Source organism: Argentina silus, assembly GCF_951799395.1.
Source record: "Argentina silus genome assembly, chromosome: 8".
NCBI classification, from domain to species: Eukaryota; Metazoa; Chordata; class Actinopteri; order Argentiniformes; family Argentinidae; genus Argentina; species Argentina silus.
In genome coordinates this window covers 5,778,550-5,792,523 of record NC_139662.1, presented here as the reverse complement: position 1 = coordinate 5,792,523, position 13,974 = coordinate 5,778,550, and the positions used below count along the sequence as shown (strand labels likewise).

The window sequence follows — 13,974 nt, the reverse complement described above, 5'->3', positions numbered from 1 at the left end:
GAGAAGACAGGTACGCGAGCGTTAGTGGTTTCCATAGTAACCATGACACGCGCTCAAAGGAACAACAGGTCCACCCCACTGGCTTGCGAAACTGCCCCGGACAAAATAGTCATAATATAATAATATAGGATGCTGTGTTGCTACTGCATTCAAATTGTTCGCGTAAACATGTTGCTAGAACTAGACCAGAGTTTCTCAGAGGAAAGTTAGATTTTCGGCTACCCTTGCTGACTTGATAGCAGCAGATACTGCGCTGGCTGTATTGAATTACAAAAATGGAGCCAGTGTATTGTGTTCTTGAGAATTCGAGTCCACTTTCCTATCGAACACAGTCATAGCCAGAACAGAAGCAGATTGGCCTAATGATCAGGCTTGACTACCTAGAAGCATACAAATGTGTTTGACTTTAAGGCTATAGAGGGGACTGGAGTTACAGGGAACAAATGGCTACTCACTCATATATTTCTCTCCTGATAAAATTCACAAAAGGACATATATATACCAAAAGGTAAGCCAAATTCACAGCTGTGACTAAATGTATCATATTGCTGAAGAGATTTCATTGTATTAATTTATAATTAATTCCAACGTTTTCACTTAAGTTAGTAGAGATAGCCTCTGCACTGCACACCGTTAAGAGGGGCATCTTTGTTGATGGTTCTGTATAGATGGCTCACCATATAACATGGTGTAGGTTGCCCTCTTCAGATGATGTCTCATCCTTGGTGAAATGTAATCAATCTAAGATCTCCATGAGGTGGCAGTATAGTGTGTTCTCTAACACATGTTTTTAGACTTCAAATCTACACTATGTCTGCGCTCTTTGTGTCATTTTCTACAATATTTCAAACTATGATTTCTATTATAACCAGATATATCAATTATTGCTTAATATCTGTTTACTGACTGTGTGAACAGCTGGTGAGAGGAGGGGCCATGATCATGACAGCCCTACGGTCTGAGGCTGGAGTTACAGACCTGTGTATAGAAGCAGACATGCTCCTGGAGGCTGGAGAGTTGGGGAGAGCCACTGCACTGTACAGTTCTGCCTTCAGGAGTCATGCTGGATCCACTGTGTCTCACATGCGAGCCCTGGGGAGGTCCAAGTTAGCTGGGGTGATCTCGACTCTCGAGGCCTGTCTTGATGGTCAAGAGGAAACCCAGGCCTCCATGGAAGGCCTCAACAAAGGCCTGGCAGCTGTGTTTCTATCGACACTGAGCCCTAATAACTTGTCTGCCTCGCTATTCAAAATGGAATCTGTTCTTCAGAGTGCTGGCCAGGGCTGCGAGGAAATTTTCCTACGCTGCTCGGCTCTCCTTGAAGGGAAGGAAAACCCGAAAGGTTCCACTCGGGTGATTTTGGAGCTAACAATGGCCCTCGCCAGCTTGCTCTCAGACCCCCACAGTTCCAAAGGCCTTAAGCTTTATCTCAAGGCTTTCCAAGAGAACAAATCTGAGGCTGTAAGGCTGGTCAAGAGAAGACAAGCTCAGCACTTGCCCAAAATAGTGAAGGCCTACTCTGAGCAGATGTCTCAAAAGCATCCCTCAATCACTGTTCAGAAGAGATCTGAGAAGAGAGTGTGTGAGGTTGGCGTGTTTGAGCCAGTGGCTGCCTCTGAATTCCTTGAGTTCTTATTGGCTGTTTCCCCTGCAGACACAGAAGTTCAAGAGCTGCAAGCAGCTCACTTGTTTTCAGTGGGCAGGTTTGAAGAGAGTGCAGAAGTGTATTCTATTGCCCTGCAGGATGGTAATTCACAGCCAAAGTCAGGTCCTGGTCCAGGGACAGGCAAGGCAGCTCAGGGGATGCCACCAGAGAGGAGAGCCAGTCTCTTGACCAGTAGATCGGCTGCCTATTTCTCGGCAGCGGGCCGCGCCACAGAGGCATGCAGGGACCTGGGGGAGGCGTTCGAGGTCCATCCCGCCACAGCCCGACTGCACTTCCAGAGGCTCTTTGCGGACCAGGGCACAGGTGCAGCCGCCCGTGTCCAGCTGCGGCAGCAGGCAGAGAGGGGCCTCTCAGGGTACAGGGATGCAGTCCTGGTTCGCCCTGACCTGCGCTCCTCCGAGGGCGTAGAGCTACTAGACCCTGTGATCGCCCAGCTGCGGGCACTGTGCCACCTGGAGTCCGACGGAGGCGGCAGAGAGCTGCGTGTGCGGCTGGCCGACTGCCTCCTCTTTCGTGGGGAGTTTCGAGAAGCCCTCTCCATCTGCAGCCAACTAGCTGCCCCCATCCCAGCTCAGCAGAGCTACCAGAACACGGTGCAAGTCCTGCGCGGCTATGCACGTCTTCTCTCCAATGACCACAAGGGTGCAATGCAGGACTTCCAGGCTGTGATAGAGCACAGCACCCCCCACCCATCCAGCTGTGTGCGAGCCCTGTGTGGCAGAGGCCTCTTACGTATGATGGGGGGCCTGCACTACCTCACGGCACTGGACTATGTGACGGCGAGCCGGCTGCAGCCCCAGGACACAGCGCTGACCGTGCGTTGCCTGGTGCCATGGAACTGCAGAGGACTGCTATTCACTGTGCTGTTGGAGCAGGGCAGGGCCATGCTGGAGGGGTCTGGAGAACACAGCACTTCCAGCTCCAGCCCCATAGAACACCAAGAGGACCGACAGGGTGATCAGCCACAGACTATACAGAGAAAAAACAGCTCCAGAGAAGGGTATGTTCTGTTCATATTTGGTATATTACCCACACATCATGAATTATAACCTGGTTTTCTTTGAATAGAGACAAAATTCAGAATCTGTCTTGATAAACTTGATATTTATTACTATTACTCATTTCCCTTTATTTTCACTGTGGAGTTTTCATCATGTAATCTTAGTTCATAGTATCTTGAATGGAAAGTGATATGTGACTTTCTACATTAGGACCCCTGTTGGAGTTCACTCTCTGGCTGTGCTGCTGATGGAGTTGCAGCCCAATGCCGATGGTCCTCAGATCCTGGTGGCAGATGCCCTGTACCAGCTGGGCCGAGTTGAGGAGGCCTATCGCCTCCTGCTGGCCATCAGGCCCACCACACCCCGAGCACCCATACTTGCCCGCCTTGCCCTGCTCCAGCTGCACCGGGGCTTCCTCTATGGTGCCAACCAGGTAAAGTACATACAGTATGTAAACACTGTTTAATGTCAAAAGGGCAAAGATGTATATGTTGTTTGATTTGGTTCACCGTACGACAATTTGCTGAATGAAATTTTTTGCTTTTGTGATAATTAGCACTTCATATGACAAACATATTTCTTTGCACTGATATTTCGCTTGTTATAACGCACACAATGTATAACAAAAGATGTTAAAAATAAGACTTTCACTTCAAGCCTCACAAGTGTTGTTCAGTTATCAATAGTGGATGAGATTAAATAAAATTAAAAATGTGCCGTGGCAAGCATGTGACTTCTATCAACCCTATGTACCCTGTTCTCCTCCTCCTAGCTGCTGAAGAAGCTCATCCAGTGTGGTGATACGAGTTGCTTGTGCCCCCTGCTGGCTGTGTCTTCTCTGGAGGACCGGGCACTGCTGCAAGGGCACTGCCACTCAGCCTCCAAACGCATCCTGGAGGGTCGCCGAGATGAGAGCACCCTGAGGGAAGCTGTGGCATACCTGTCCATCGCCATCATGGCCTCTGGTGATTGCCCTTTGTCATTTGACCTAGAATCTGATATTTAGACTCCTATTGTGAGTTCCATCCAAAACTCGTTTTGTTTGTTTTGTCAGCTACAACCCTGACATCTACAATCTGTCCTAGAGCTCCATTCAGATTAATGGTTCAGATAAGTAAATAGAGCTAATGTAATGTCTACTTCTTGTAGGTGGTGAGGCAGCAGACTCTCTGCTGGAAAGGGCCAGGTGCTATGCCCTTTTGGGCCAACGCAAGACAGCCATCTTTGATTTCAGCGCCATCCTCAGAGAGCACCCTGATCATGTACAGGCTCTCTGTGGAAGAGGCTTCACCTACCTCATGCTTAACCAGCAGAAGGTACAAGGATATCTAAATTTAAATAGGAGATAAGTGGGAGCTGATTTTACCTATTCATCTCAGCATTTTAGCTAAATAAAGCCTCCACCGTTAAACATGCATGTTTACCGCTTTTTGGGGGAGGTAAGATGATGAACACTGCACAGCTTAACATTATTGTAAGAAACTCTCTATTTATCTAGCAATGTACCCAGGATATATTGGCTGCACTTCAAATCAGCACTGATGTGGTCACAAAAGACATCCTGTCACTCAAGGATAAGGCAAGGAAGCTTGTCTGTGATTGGCTGCAGCAATACTGCCAGACCAATCTGTCTGAGATCCTGGCGGCAAAACCTGTCCCCTGCCAGGAAGAGCAGCTCAGAGAGGCCTTTCTGATTGGAGGAGCTCTGATGAGGACTGACTGCAGAGACCCCAGGTGGCATCTACTCTATGTAGATATACTACTGGCCAAAGGTGAGAAGATCACCAGTGGATGCCCCTTCAATTCTCTTCCACTTTTTCTCAGTTCTGTCTTGGACGGGACACACTATTGACTTTGTCAATTCACTTTTTACATTTTTTGTTGAAATAATGTTTTATATAGTTGCTTTTCATTATGTTTCTGTGTGATGATTGGGACCCTATGAGACCCGAAGGGACACAATTGTTGAAAAACACAAGTACAATCATATCTGCCAGGTTTAGGTCAGTAGTACCTGCAGCTGTTTTTGGATTTGTGTCATATAGGGGAAGTGAAGGCGGCAGGATCACACCTGACCCAGGTGTTTGGTCAGGAGCCTCGGGAGGGTTTGGCCCAGGCCAGAGTGGGCGTGGTGGAGGCGTGGCAGCAGAATTACTGTGGGGCGGCCCGCAGGCTGAGCAGACTAGCTGAGAAAGAAGCTTCCACTCTGGACTTCCTTCTCACCCTGATTCCCTCCAGTCACAAGAAACGCATGGCACAAGTGAGACCAGAGAATGATGACATTTCAGCTACTCATAATACAAAACTTTTGAGACAGACAAATTGGTTGTTAGTTTGAACTTTTCCAATGAATACCCATCTGAAAGACTATCTATATTCCATACTAACAGAACACTTACCTATTTTTTTGCTTACAAATATGTTGTGTACAAAGTGCACAAATGATCTGGGATGTGGGGGATATATTTCATATGTAATCTCTGTTACTCTAGTCGGCGGCCCGGGAGGCAGGCAGTGTCTCAAGCAGCAGTCACTGGAAACAGGCCCTGGCACTTCTGACGGTGGCTGTACAAGCTTCAAGCGAGCCGAGACTACAGTACCTGCGCCAGCGGGCAGCCTGCCTCACCCAGCTGGCCCTGCATGAGCGGGCTGTGGCTGACCTGGACCGGGTCATCCAGAGCCATAGTGGCGGGTCCGAGGAGCCCCAGGTGTGGGCTGAAGACCTGTGCCGGCGAGGCCGAAGCCTGGTGCTATGCTCCCGCGAGGGGCCTGCCCTGGAGGACTTCACCCGGGCTCTGGAGCTGCACCAGGGCCAGGCCCTGCAGTGTGTGGAAGCCGGGCTGGGGAGGCCTCTTCTGGCTGAGTGCTTCCTACGAGTGGCCCTGCAGCACTATGCAGAGCAGCAGCTCAGTAAAGCCTGGAGCCTGACCGAGAGTGGTCTGATGGTGGACAGCGAGCATGCAGAGCTGCGCAGGCTCAGGGCCAGGATCAAGCGTGAGGTCTCCAGCCCCTGCATAGTCCACTAGAGTGCCTTTGTCAGTGTTTACAGTATGATCCTTCAGATTGAATTCCATTACAGGAAAACCAGCCAAAGTATTACTGGTCAAATTAAATAGGTATTTCTATGTCATTTAGATTACTTTTTATATTAAGGGCAATTTATGTTTCTTATTGCTATGAGACAGGTGAATGGTACCAAAGGTCATTATTTCATATCTGTCTCAGGGGAGGCCTAAAAATAATTAGCTTTTCCAACTGTGAATAAAAAAACTGGCATTAACTAATGATACTGTGCCTTTACCAACACAATAAGACCAGTTAATATCTTCTTTTTGAAAGACTGTAAACATGGTCTTAAAATTTAAAGTATTTGCCTTTCTTGTTCGGCTAGTCTTTATGCAGTAAAGAAGTAAGTAGTGTGTATGTATTATTATTATTCCTGACATTATAGTAGACATTCAGTGACAAACATGATTGATATGTTTTACTGTTATATAAGGTTGGACCCATAGCACATGAAAAAAACTATGTCATAGAAATCAATACAATTCAAAATATCACCAGATCACCAATTCAAAACCTTTAATCTGGATCAGAATTATGATTCTTTTCTGCTATTCAGGATCAGATCAAGCTGTCTTATTTCCTGTATACTACTCACAATCTGACAGATAGATTTGATCCTGGATAGCAAAAAGAATGTGGATAATTCTGATCTAGATTAAAAGATTTCAAATACTGGGCCCATAAGATTAAGTATTTATTTTAGAAAGTGCCCATGTGCAGGCTTTATTTTGGCACTATGTAAATAGGAAAGGGGCATACATTTTAGTTCTCCAAAGAATGATGTGTATAAATATAATTGTGGGGAAAGCAAGTAACTTTAGCAACTATAAATATGAGAAACAAAAAATACAATCATTGGCATTAACAGGACAGTCACAAGGTTGGAGTGTGCATTTGTACTTTCTTTTGACTGGGTGGTGGTATAAGAGGAATGGTGATGATTTAATCCTAATGTAAAATGAATAAATCAAATGTATCTTCAAACATATAGGGATGTGTATGTTCATGAGAATCTGCCTCTGCGATTGTATTATGCGGACACAGTGATGTATTGGGGCTCCATATTGCCGAAGTAGGATTTCTCCCACTCACTCATGAGGTCAAAGTGCAGTGGGCGGTCACAGAAGGTACAGGAAGCCGTTGCTGACCCATTCAACAGGAGTCCTGCCTCCACCCACACCTCCACAAGCCTCTCTGTCAATAAGAGATGAACAATGGTCAATCACAAGATGGCCATCAATATTTTCCTAGTAGTTTCTCCTGTAATAGTAGGGTGACTAGAGGCCCTGAGAAAGTATTTAAAAGCAGCAGGGTTCTTTGGTTACTCACCCACAAAGTATTCCATCATAGCGGGGTTGTGGTGAGGGGAGGGAGCCAGACGCAGCAGCTCCTCACCACGAGCCACGGTGGGATAGTTGATGGCCTGGACGTAAATGTTGTGTTTCTCCAGCAAGATGTCGCATACCTTGGAATTCAGCTCTGCATTACCCACCTAATAAATAAACACACACATTTGCACATGAACATATTAAAAGTATGTCCTTAAAATTTCACTGTTTGTTATGTATGTAATGTCATAACTTGAGTAGTCAAAGCATTTCATTATGGGCCAAGTGGTATATTTTTGTCACAGTCATGCAATCTTAAACCTGTATGAGAATCATGAAACTCTTGTCATACAGTATAATGTTACCGATATGATAAGGTACTGGTAACCACATGCTGTAGTAACTCTCACTAATAGGCTACTGTAGTGATTCATGTGGGATAGGTATAGTTCTACAGTACTGTACTGTATATGGATGATGTAACTAGCAGTCATAGGGATGATTTAGTACTAGTCGTAGTAGTAGTTATCATCTCTGTATATGGATGATGATGATAATGATATAGATGTTGTACTGTAGTGGTAAAAGCAGTAATTACAGTATGCATCTCTTACCCGTATAGGAATGATATGGCTGGGGCAGTTGACCACAGGCAGTCCTTTGTCCAGGAGCAGCTGTCTCATGTGTTTGACGTTCCTCTGGTGGGCCCTGCGTAGGACCTGGCCCTCTGGGCTCCTGAGGACCCTCACTGACTCCAGGGCCCCCGCCAGGACCATAGGAGGGAGAGAGGTCGTGAAGATGAAGCCTGCGGCGAAGGAGCGCACCGTGTCCACCAGGGCGGCAGTACTGGCAATGTAGCCCCCCACACAGCCAAAGGCTTTACCTGCAGCAATAGAAAAAAAAGACTTAGAGCTATCTAATAGCACCACTGATCTATATACCCTATATGTATGTATATAGATCAGTGAACAGAGCTGATATAGGTACTGCATTTTGAGGCAATTACCTAGAGCTATATACTGTAGGCCTACACAGTAAAGACTCCTATCTATATAACCAGACTGGATGTGTGGGAGCATCTTCATAGCTGTTAATCTCCTGCTTCCTCTGATAAGGACTAGCTTCTGTTGTGTCCTTAGTTAACCAGCATCAGGCCTGGGCAGAGTGATTGCTGCAATGTCAGCAATATAAATGTGTCAGTGCATGATGACAAGTATTAATTGGTTATAAAGGGAACCTGTGCCAAGGAGACTCCCTTGGCTCAACCTAATCTATTTCTGTTTGAGGGTGTCTCTCTAGCCCTGAATATCAGACAGACATTAATGATATGCAACAGTGGGGACCATCTTTGTATTTGTTTGATCAATGACAATGAGTTCAGTCAGAAACCATTATTAACCATTAATTATTGCATGAAAATGGTAATAAATGTAAGCTTGGCATAATTGGACTGCTCTGCTCTGTAGAGCTCCCTGCCTGGAGTTAAACGACCACATATACAAGTAATAAAATATTGCAGGGAGCCGAAACGTATCAAAGTAGGTAGGCTACATACAGAGCTACCAAGTGGGTGGAGGCTGGGGGTGGTGGGTGGAGGCTGGGGGTGGTGGGTGGGACGACCACACAAAACTTACTCTCATAGCCAGTACAACCATATCACAAATGTTGATGCTATCGAGGAGCATAAACTCTTTTTAAGCCTGTCTCCCTTGAACATCTGAAGGTGTTAGTGCATATGTGTGAACCAGCTGTCCTGTCACCTGACGGAGAGCTGTGTGCATACTGAAATGTTGAATAAGTGGGCATTGAGTTAGGAAGTGTGTTGTTTGTTTATATCAGCACAAAATCTTCAAATTGCTTACCTAAGGTTCCAGAGACAATGTCAATCTTGTGCATGACATTGTCCCTCTCACCGACTCCGGCTCCATGGGCTCCATACAGGCCAACAGCATGCACCTCGTCAACAAACGTCAGAGCCCCATAACGATGGGCAACGTCACACAGCTCCTCCAGAGGACATATAGCACCTGAAAGGCCAATTACAGCCTTTACTTCAAATACTGTATCAATACAGGGTGAATATCATTTACAAGGCATTGAGGAATATGACATTTTAGCTCTTATCAACACGTGACTGGAATTATTATTAATTATTTTTTAATTAAAAGGGGCAATCAGGGTTAAAAAAAAAAAACAAAGCGGTCAGCCCGCCACTTTTTTTGGTAAACAGTTGAGGGTTGGGCTTGAGAAATGTAACCACTCTAAAATTCATAGACAAAGCTATGGATGCAGGACTGACCATCCATTTGATCAAAATGTTAGTTTTAACCATGTTTTGAAGCTACAGTATACAGTATTCGTTTACAAACAATGGAGTAAAACAAGTTTATACTGTATTTTGGGTTCTGTTGGGGTAAGACAGCTGAACTAAGCTCATGAGTTATAAGTTATACAGTATTCTTGAAGAGTGAATGGTTATACTGCATATCATTAATTTAAAAGTCAAATGGCTGTACCAATCCCAGATGGCCCTTTAAAGATATAAATGTAGCTTGGGGATGTACATGTATGTAAAATTATGATATTTTATTAGAGGATTTTTATCACCCGATTAGCACCCGAGAGCTGATTATTTTCTGTGTATTCAGACTGCAAAGAATTAGCCACAGTAACTGCTGACTGAAGAATTCTGTGAGTTTCATGACACTTACCATCCATAGAATGCACAGTCTCAAAGGCTACGATTTTGGGTGTTTTAGGGTCAGAGCGACTCAACAGTTCCTCCAGGTGTCTGCTGTCATTATGGCGGAAAATGTAGCGCTTGGCACCGCTGTTCCTGATGCCCTGAATCATTGAAGCGTGGTTCCCCATGTCGGAGTAGATCTCACACCCTGCATGTCATAGCAAATAGGCCACCAGGCCCAAAAAAGAACTCCTGTCACACGCATAGCGTCCCTCTAGAACTTCATTTACATGTATGCAGACATACTCAATTCCTACTCTGCACTCACTACAAAATATGAGTACACAAATTTAGTTAGTACAATGAACATAATTTAGAAAATACTTATCAATCACTTAAAAAATGTATACATTGCCCTCTATTCCCTTGAAAAGAATATAGTTGATCTGATTTGGTAAGCAACAAATACAGTATGAGTTTTTACTTCTCTATAAACTTTGACCCTTGGCTTGGAGACCAAGGTCTTACCTGGGATCATTTTAGCCAGGGTGAAGAGGGTAGAGTCATTTGCCACAAAGCAGGAGGAGAAGACCAGTGCTCCGTCTTTCTGGTGCAGCTGAGCCAGTTCCTGCTCTAGCGCCACGTGGAAGTTACTGGTCCCAGAGATGTTCCTGGTGCCCCCTGCTCCTGCTCCATGCCTACCCAGGGCATCCCTGAGGGCATACACAAAAACAGTCGCCTCTCACTTTCATCCAAAAGTTCACCAACTCAATCCAGGAACCATCAAATTACTTTTTTCAATACTCAGTTGTTTCTCCATGATTGGGTTTAAACTAGCAAAGCTAGTTTTTTTCTGGCTGTTGTGCAAGAACATAATACAGAGTGAGTTCTAATAAACACAATACCTCAAACTAACTTCCTGGGTTGCAATAACTGAATTGACTGAATTCAGCCCTTTGTCTATTTGACTTCTTACCTAATCCCATGGAGGACACGAGGGTGTCGACTCATGCCCAGGTAGTCATTGCTGCACCAAACAGACACCTGGGAGCCCTCCCTCCCAGTGATGGAGTAATCCTCGGCAAAGGGGAAGACATCAGCACTCCGATTTACAGTCTTAAAGACGCGGTAGGTGTGGTCGCTCTTCTTCTCAAAGATCTTCCCATCAAAGAATACATCATAGTTGAAACTGGGGCCTACTGGAAAGTTCAAAGAGTGTTAGAATTATAACCAATTTAGATACTTGAAATGACCAAAGATATAACTTTGACTCTGCATTTTAATAGCTTGCTAATTATTATGAGTTAGTATGTTAGTGTTGTAGTAATATCACCATGTTACTCATGACATACTTTGTATAAATATGATTTATCTAGGAGCCAAAATATGACTGCAGCTCTACATGAGAACTCCTGAACAGCATATTGATTTCACTAAATGTAGGGTTACACTTGACTAGAGGAGTTGTAAACTAGCCTTGTAAACTCACCCATGTTGTCTTTGAGGAGGTGGGACACAGTAGTGGTTTGGACTTTCGGCAAGATGGAGTCCTTGAAACTCTTCAAAAGAGAACTCATCATACCTGTGACAGAAAGGGAGGGGCAGTCTATGGTTCTACTCTAAAGTCGTGGACTACTCTAAATGGAGAATAGTGTGTCATTTGATATTGTTCGAAATTATTTTTATAAAAACAGTTTATTATTGCTATAAGAAAAATACATTACTGCAGTGTGCTAAATTTACTAATGTGATGGCCTGTTGATAAATGAGAGATGAGTCAAGCATTAGTCCTGTGGTAAGTTGGATTAATACATGGAGAGGTTAAGCCAGGTCATCAAGAAGGGTGTTGCAACACACGCTTACACAAAAAGCTGGAGTGGAAAAGTACCAGACTAGGGAGGACAAACCAGAGTAGGTATGTTATCTCTTAACAGGGCGCTGACTCCGCAGATGGGACGAATGGTGTGACCCAACAAGGGAGAGCCAAGTCTAAACCACGGTTCCTCCCCAACCAAATAGCTAATCACAATCACTTTTTTTACTGTAAATGCTTTGTTTGACTGTTTGAATGCATCCATTTTTGGAAGGTTGGTTACAGATTAACAGCTTGCTGACTGTGATTTTCTTCGCCAAAAGTGGTCAGTTGACATATAAATAAATAGCTAAAAGTAAGAAGTAGTTTGTCTTCTCCTTCAAATAAACGAACACGTTCCCACAATATGCAGCTTATCTCCCGTGTGAATGTATATTTCTCTGTGAGTGTAATGTATTTTTAATTTGTGCTTGGCTCATCCACAGTCTATGAGTTTTACTTCACTGTCTGTTTGTTTTGTCTTGTGTTATACTTGTTTTAACAATATCATGGGGAGCCTATCTTTGATATTTTTTGACACTTTTTCATTTTGAACATGCTGTTTATGTCTAACAAAGTGGGTGTGTTATGTCTGTGGTGGTGTTTGTGTATGGTTGCAGTGATGTTTTGTCTACACCTTTCTCATAATGTGTCTCTGTACCTGCGTTTGACTCTGCTGGAACATCCTCCTGTACCTCAGGGCTCGCTCTCACCATGCCAATCTGGGAGGAGACAAAGGGACATCCCTTGGACATGGAGACAACCACCTGAGTGGCTGATTGGGCAAAATGGCATTTAGATTCCACCAGGATGCCTGTTGATTGGGTAGAAAGAATGTTTGTCCTGGTCTCATCCAAAGGTGATGCACAAACAGTGATCTGGCGAGCGATGATGGGGCATCGATCAGCCAGGGAGAGAAAAGCAGCCCCAGTTCTCCACAAAGCGGGCTTGGGGGCTGACTTGAGAAATGGGCAGTGGTGCAGAAAGGCAGCCATATCTCTTCAAGCTGTTTTTGACTCTTGATCAACAAATGAGAGAAAGAATGTGTAAGACCATCAGAAAGCATTACAAATACTGACACTACTGGCTGGGAAGCGACGTATAGTATTCACTGTAGAAATGCAACATGCAGGTTAAACCAATCAACCAAACTGGGCAACTTAATAATTAATTACTGTCATTTACACCAGATATAGAAACAAGTTGGACAGGCTTGAAATGTTCCTATGTTGGAACACTGTAGTCCATTACTGAAATTTAATACAGAGTAGAGTAGATGCGTCTTTCCATTGGGTGCGGCTGATTCACCAACTTATCTCGCCACTGCAGGCACGCGCTGTCCGAGGTGCTGAAGCAAGATTCCGACGTCATTGCTCAGGGACTGTGGCCGATTATTAATGAGAAGGCTTATTAAAAATCTACCACAGCAGACGACTTGTCTTTAACTTTTAATGAAAAATGACAAATGAATAAAAAAACAAATGAATAAAAAAAAAACTACACAGATCGCACATTGTTTTTGTGTGTCTTTTTTTTGTTTTTTTTGTTACCATTTTCACCATACAGTAGGCCTACCCTTTGCCCAAGAAGCAGAAGAAGTTTGTACTCCTATTTATAAAACATAAGATTATGAACAGTTATACAAGTTTCCCAATAGTGTAAGTCTAGTCAGGATATTAAATAGTGATTGTCATTATAACGGTTTGAATATATAATGTCCTTTAAAAGCAAAATAAAAGCCTTCCGACGTCTGCGGTTAGAAGATAAAACAATTCTCAGGATCTGTGGTTTATTCTTGTGGTTTGAGGTTATCTTAGTCTATCAATATCAATTCATGACAGCACTGGAAGCCATAAAAAAGGTCAAAAAAAAGAAGAAAAAAAGAAAGAAGGTAAAATACTGTATAATTTCACGTTTGGAGGAGTAACAAAAACCTTAAAAAGGTTGAGCTTACAGTATGTGTGACTTTCCTCAGCTATCAAAATAGCCATAACATCTTAGAATAGCCTACCTTGTATTACGCTATAGGCTAAATAATATTAATTTAGATAGATCTGTTAAACCAAAAAATTTAATTTAGAAGATCTCACCTGTTGACCTGCACTGAGGACGAACTTCAAACCAACAATAGGCAGAGCGCATCTACACCGCACCGTCAAAAGTTAACGCATCCAGTGACGTTGACAGCACTACGCAATTTTCTGCGAAAAATGAGTCACAGTTCACACCCTTGAGGAGGCGTCAATAGTTGTACATGTGGGGCCAGTGAAGGGAAATGGGAGTAGTCAAGATACCAAGTGATGTTCCAATTGATTATTCTTTGTTGCTCTTTCCTCTCCCCTCTACTGTACTGTAGGTATTTGGTTGAACCTGCATAG

At 44.0% G+C, this 13,974-nt stretch overlaps 3 protein-coding genes across 4 annotated transcripts; 2 read left to right on the top strand and 1 right to left on the bottom strand.

Annotated features, from left to right (window-relative positions):
* The first annotated feature begins 2,740 nt into the window (after positions 1-2,740).
* On the top strand, positions 2,741-6,048 carry LOC310808874 (tetratricopeptide repeat protein 34-like). The gene is made up of 3 exons (XM_083675974.1): positions 2,741-3,127; positions 3,440-3,632; positions 3,808-6,048. The coding sequence occupies exons 1-3, from the start codon at positions 2,915-2,917 to the stop codon at positions 4,014-4,016; spliced, it is 615 nt and encodes a 204-aa protein (XP_083532100.1). The 5' UTR covers positions 2,741-2,914; the 3' UTR covers positions 4,017-6,048.
* Positions 4,080-5,693, top strand: ttc34 (tetratricopeptide repeat domain 34; the record flags this gene model as incomplete). The annotated part of the gene is made up of 4 exons (XM_083675973.1): positions 4,080-4,106; positions 4,166-4,439; positions 4,713-4,927; positions 5,160-5,693. The coding sequence occupies 4 exons, from the start codon at positions 4,080-4,082 to the stop codon at positions 5,691-5,693; spliced, it is 1,050 nt and encodes a 349-aa protein (XP_083532099.1).
* Positions 6,049-6,129: 81 nt separating the features above from the next.
* Positions 6,130-13,776, bottom strand: LOC310808530 (5-aminolevulinate synthase, erythroid-specific, mitochondrial-like). Of its 2 annotated transcripts, XM_083675477.1 has the most exons (10): positions 13,687-13,776; positions 12,258-12,614; positions 11,234-11,326; positions 10,721-10,943; positions 10,273-10,457; positions 9,773-9,952; positions 8,924-9,088; positions 7,676-7,944; positions 7,063-7,225; positions 6,130-6,927 (listed from the first exon to the last, which is right to left on the bottom strand). In XM_083675477.1, exons 2-10 carry the CDS (start codon positions 12,589-12,591, stop codon positions 6,764-6,766), a joined length of 1,776 nt encoding a protein of 591 aa, XP_083531603.1. In that variant the 5' UTR covers positions 12,592-12,614; positions 13,687-13,776; the 3' UTR covers positions 6,130-6,763. The 2 variants fall into 2 exon arrangements, with proteins under 2 accessions (XP_083531603.1, XP_083531604.1); XM_083675478.1 differs by lacking the exon at positions 11,234-11,326.
* Positions 13,777-13,974: the final 198 nt, after the last annotated feature.

What these genes read in the sequence shown, in the direction of transcription:
- LOC310808874 (XM_083675974.1), top strand. Translation starts at nt 2,915, where the DNA reads ATGGAGTTGCAGCCCAATGCCGATGGTCCTCAGATCCTGGTGGCAGAT. An exon ending in ACATACAGTATGTAAACACT is followed by an intron (nt 3,128 to 3,439) that starts GTTTAATGTCAA and finishes TCCTCCTCCTAG; the next exon opens with CTGCTGAAGAAGCTCATCCA. An exon ending in CATCGCCATCATGGCCTCTG is followed by an intron (nt 3,633 to 3,807) that starts GTGATTGCCCTT and finishes TGTAATGTCTAC; the next exon opens with TTCTTGTAGGTGGTGAGGCA.
- LOC310808530 (XM_083675477.1), bottom strand. Translation starts at nt 12,591, where the DNA reads ATGGCTGCCTTTCTGCACCACTGCCCATTTCTCAAGTCAGCCCCCAAG. An exon ending in GCCATATCATTCCTATACGG is followed by an intron (nt 7,226 to 7,675) that starts GTAAGAGATGCA and finishes TTTATTTATTAG; the next exon opens with GTGGGTAATGCAGAGCTGAA. An exon ending in TATGATGGAATACTTTGTGG is followed by an intron (nt 6,928 to 7,062) that starts GTGAGTAACCAA and finishes TCTTATTGACAG; the next exon opens with AGAGGCTTGTGGAGGTGTGG.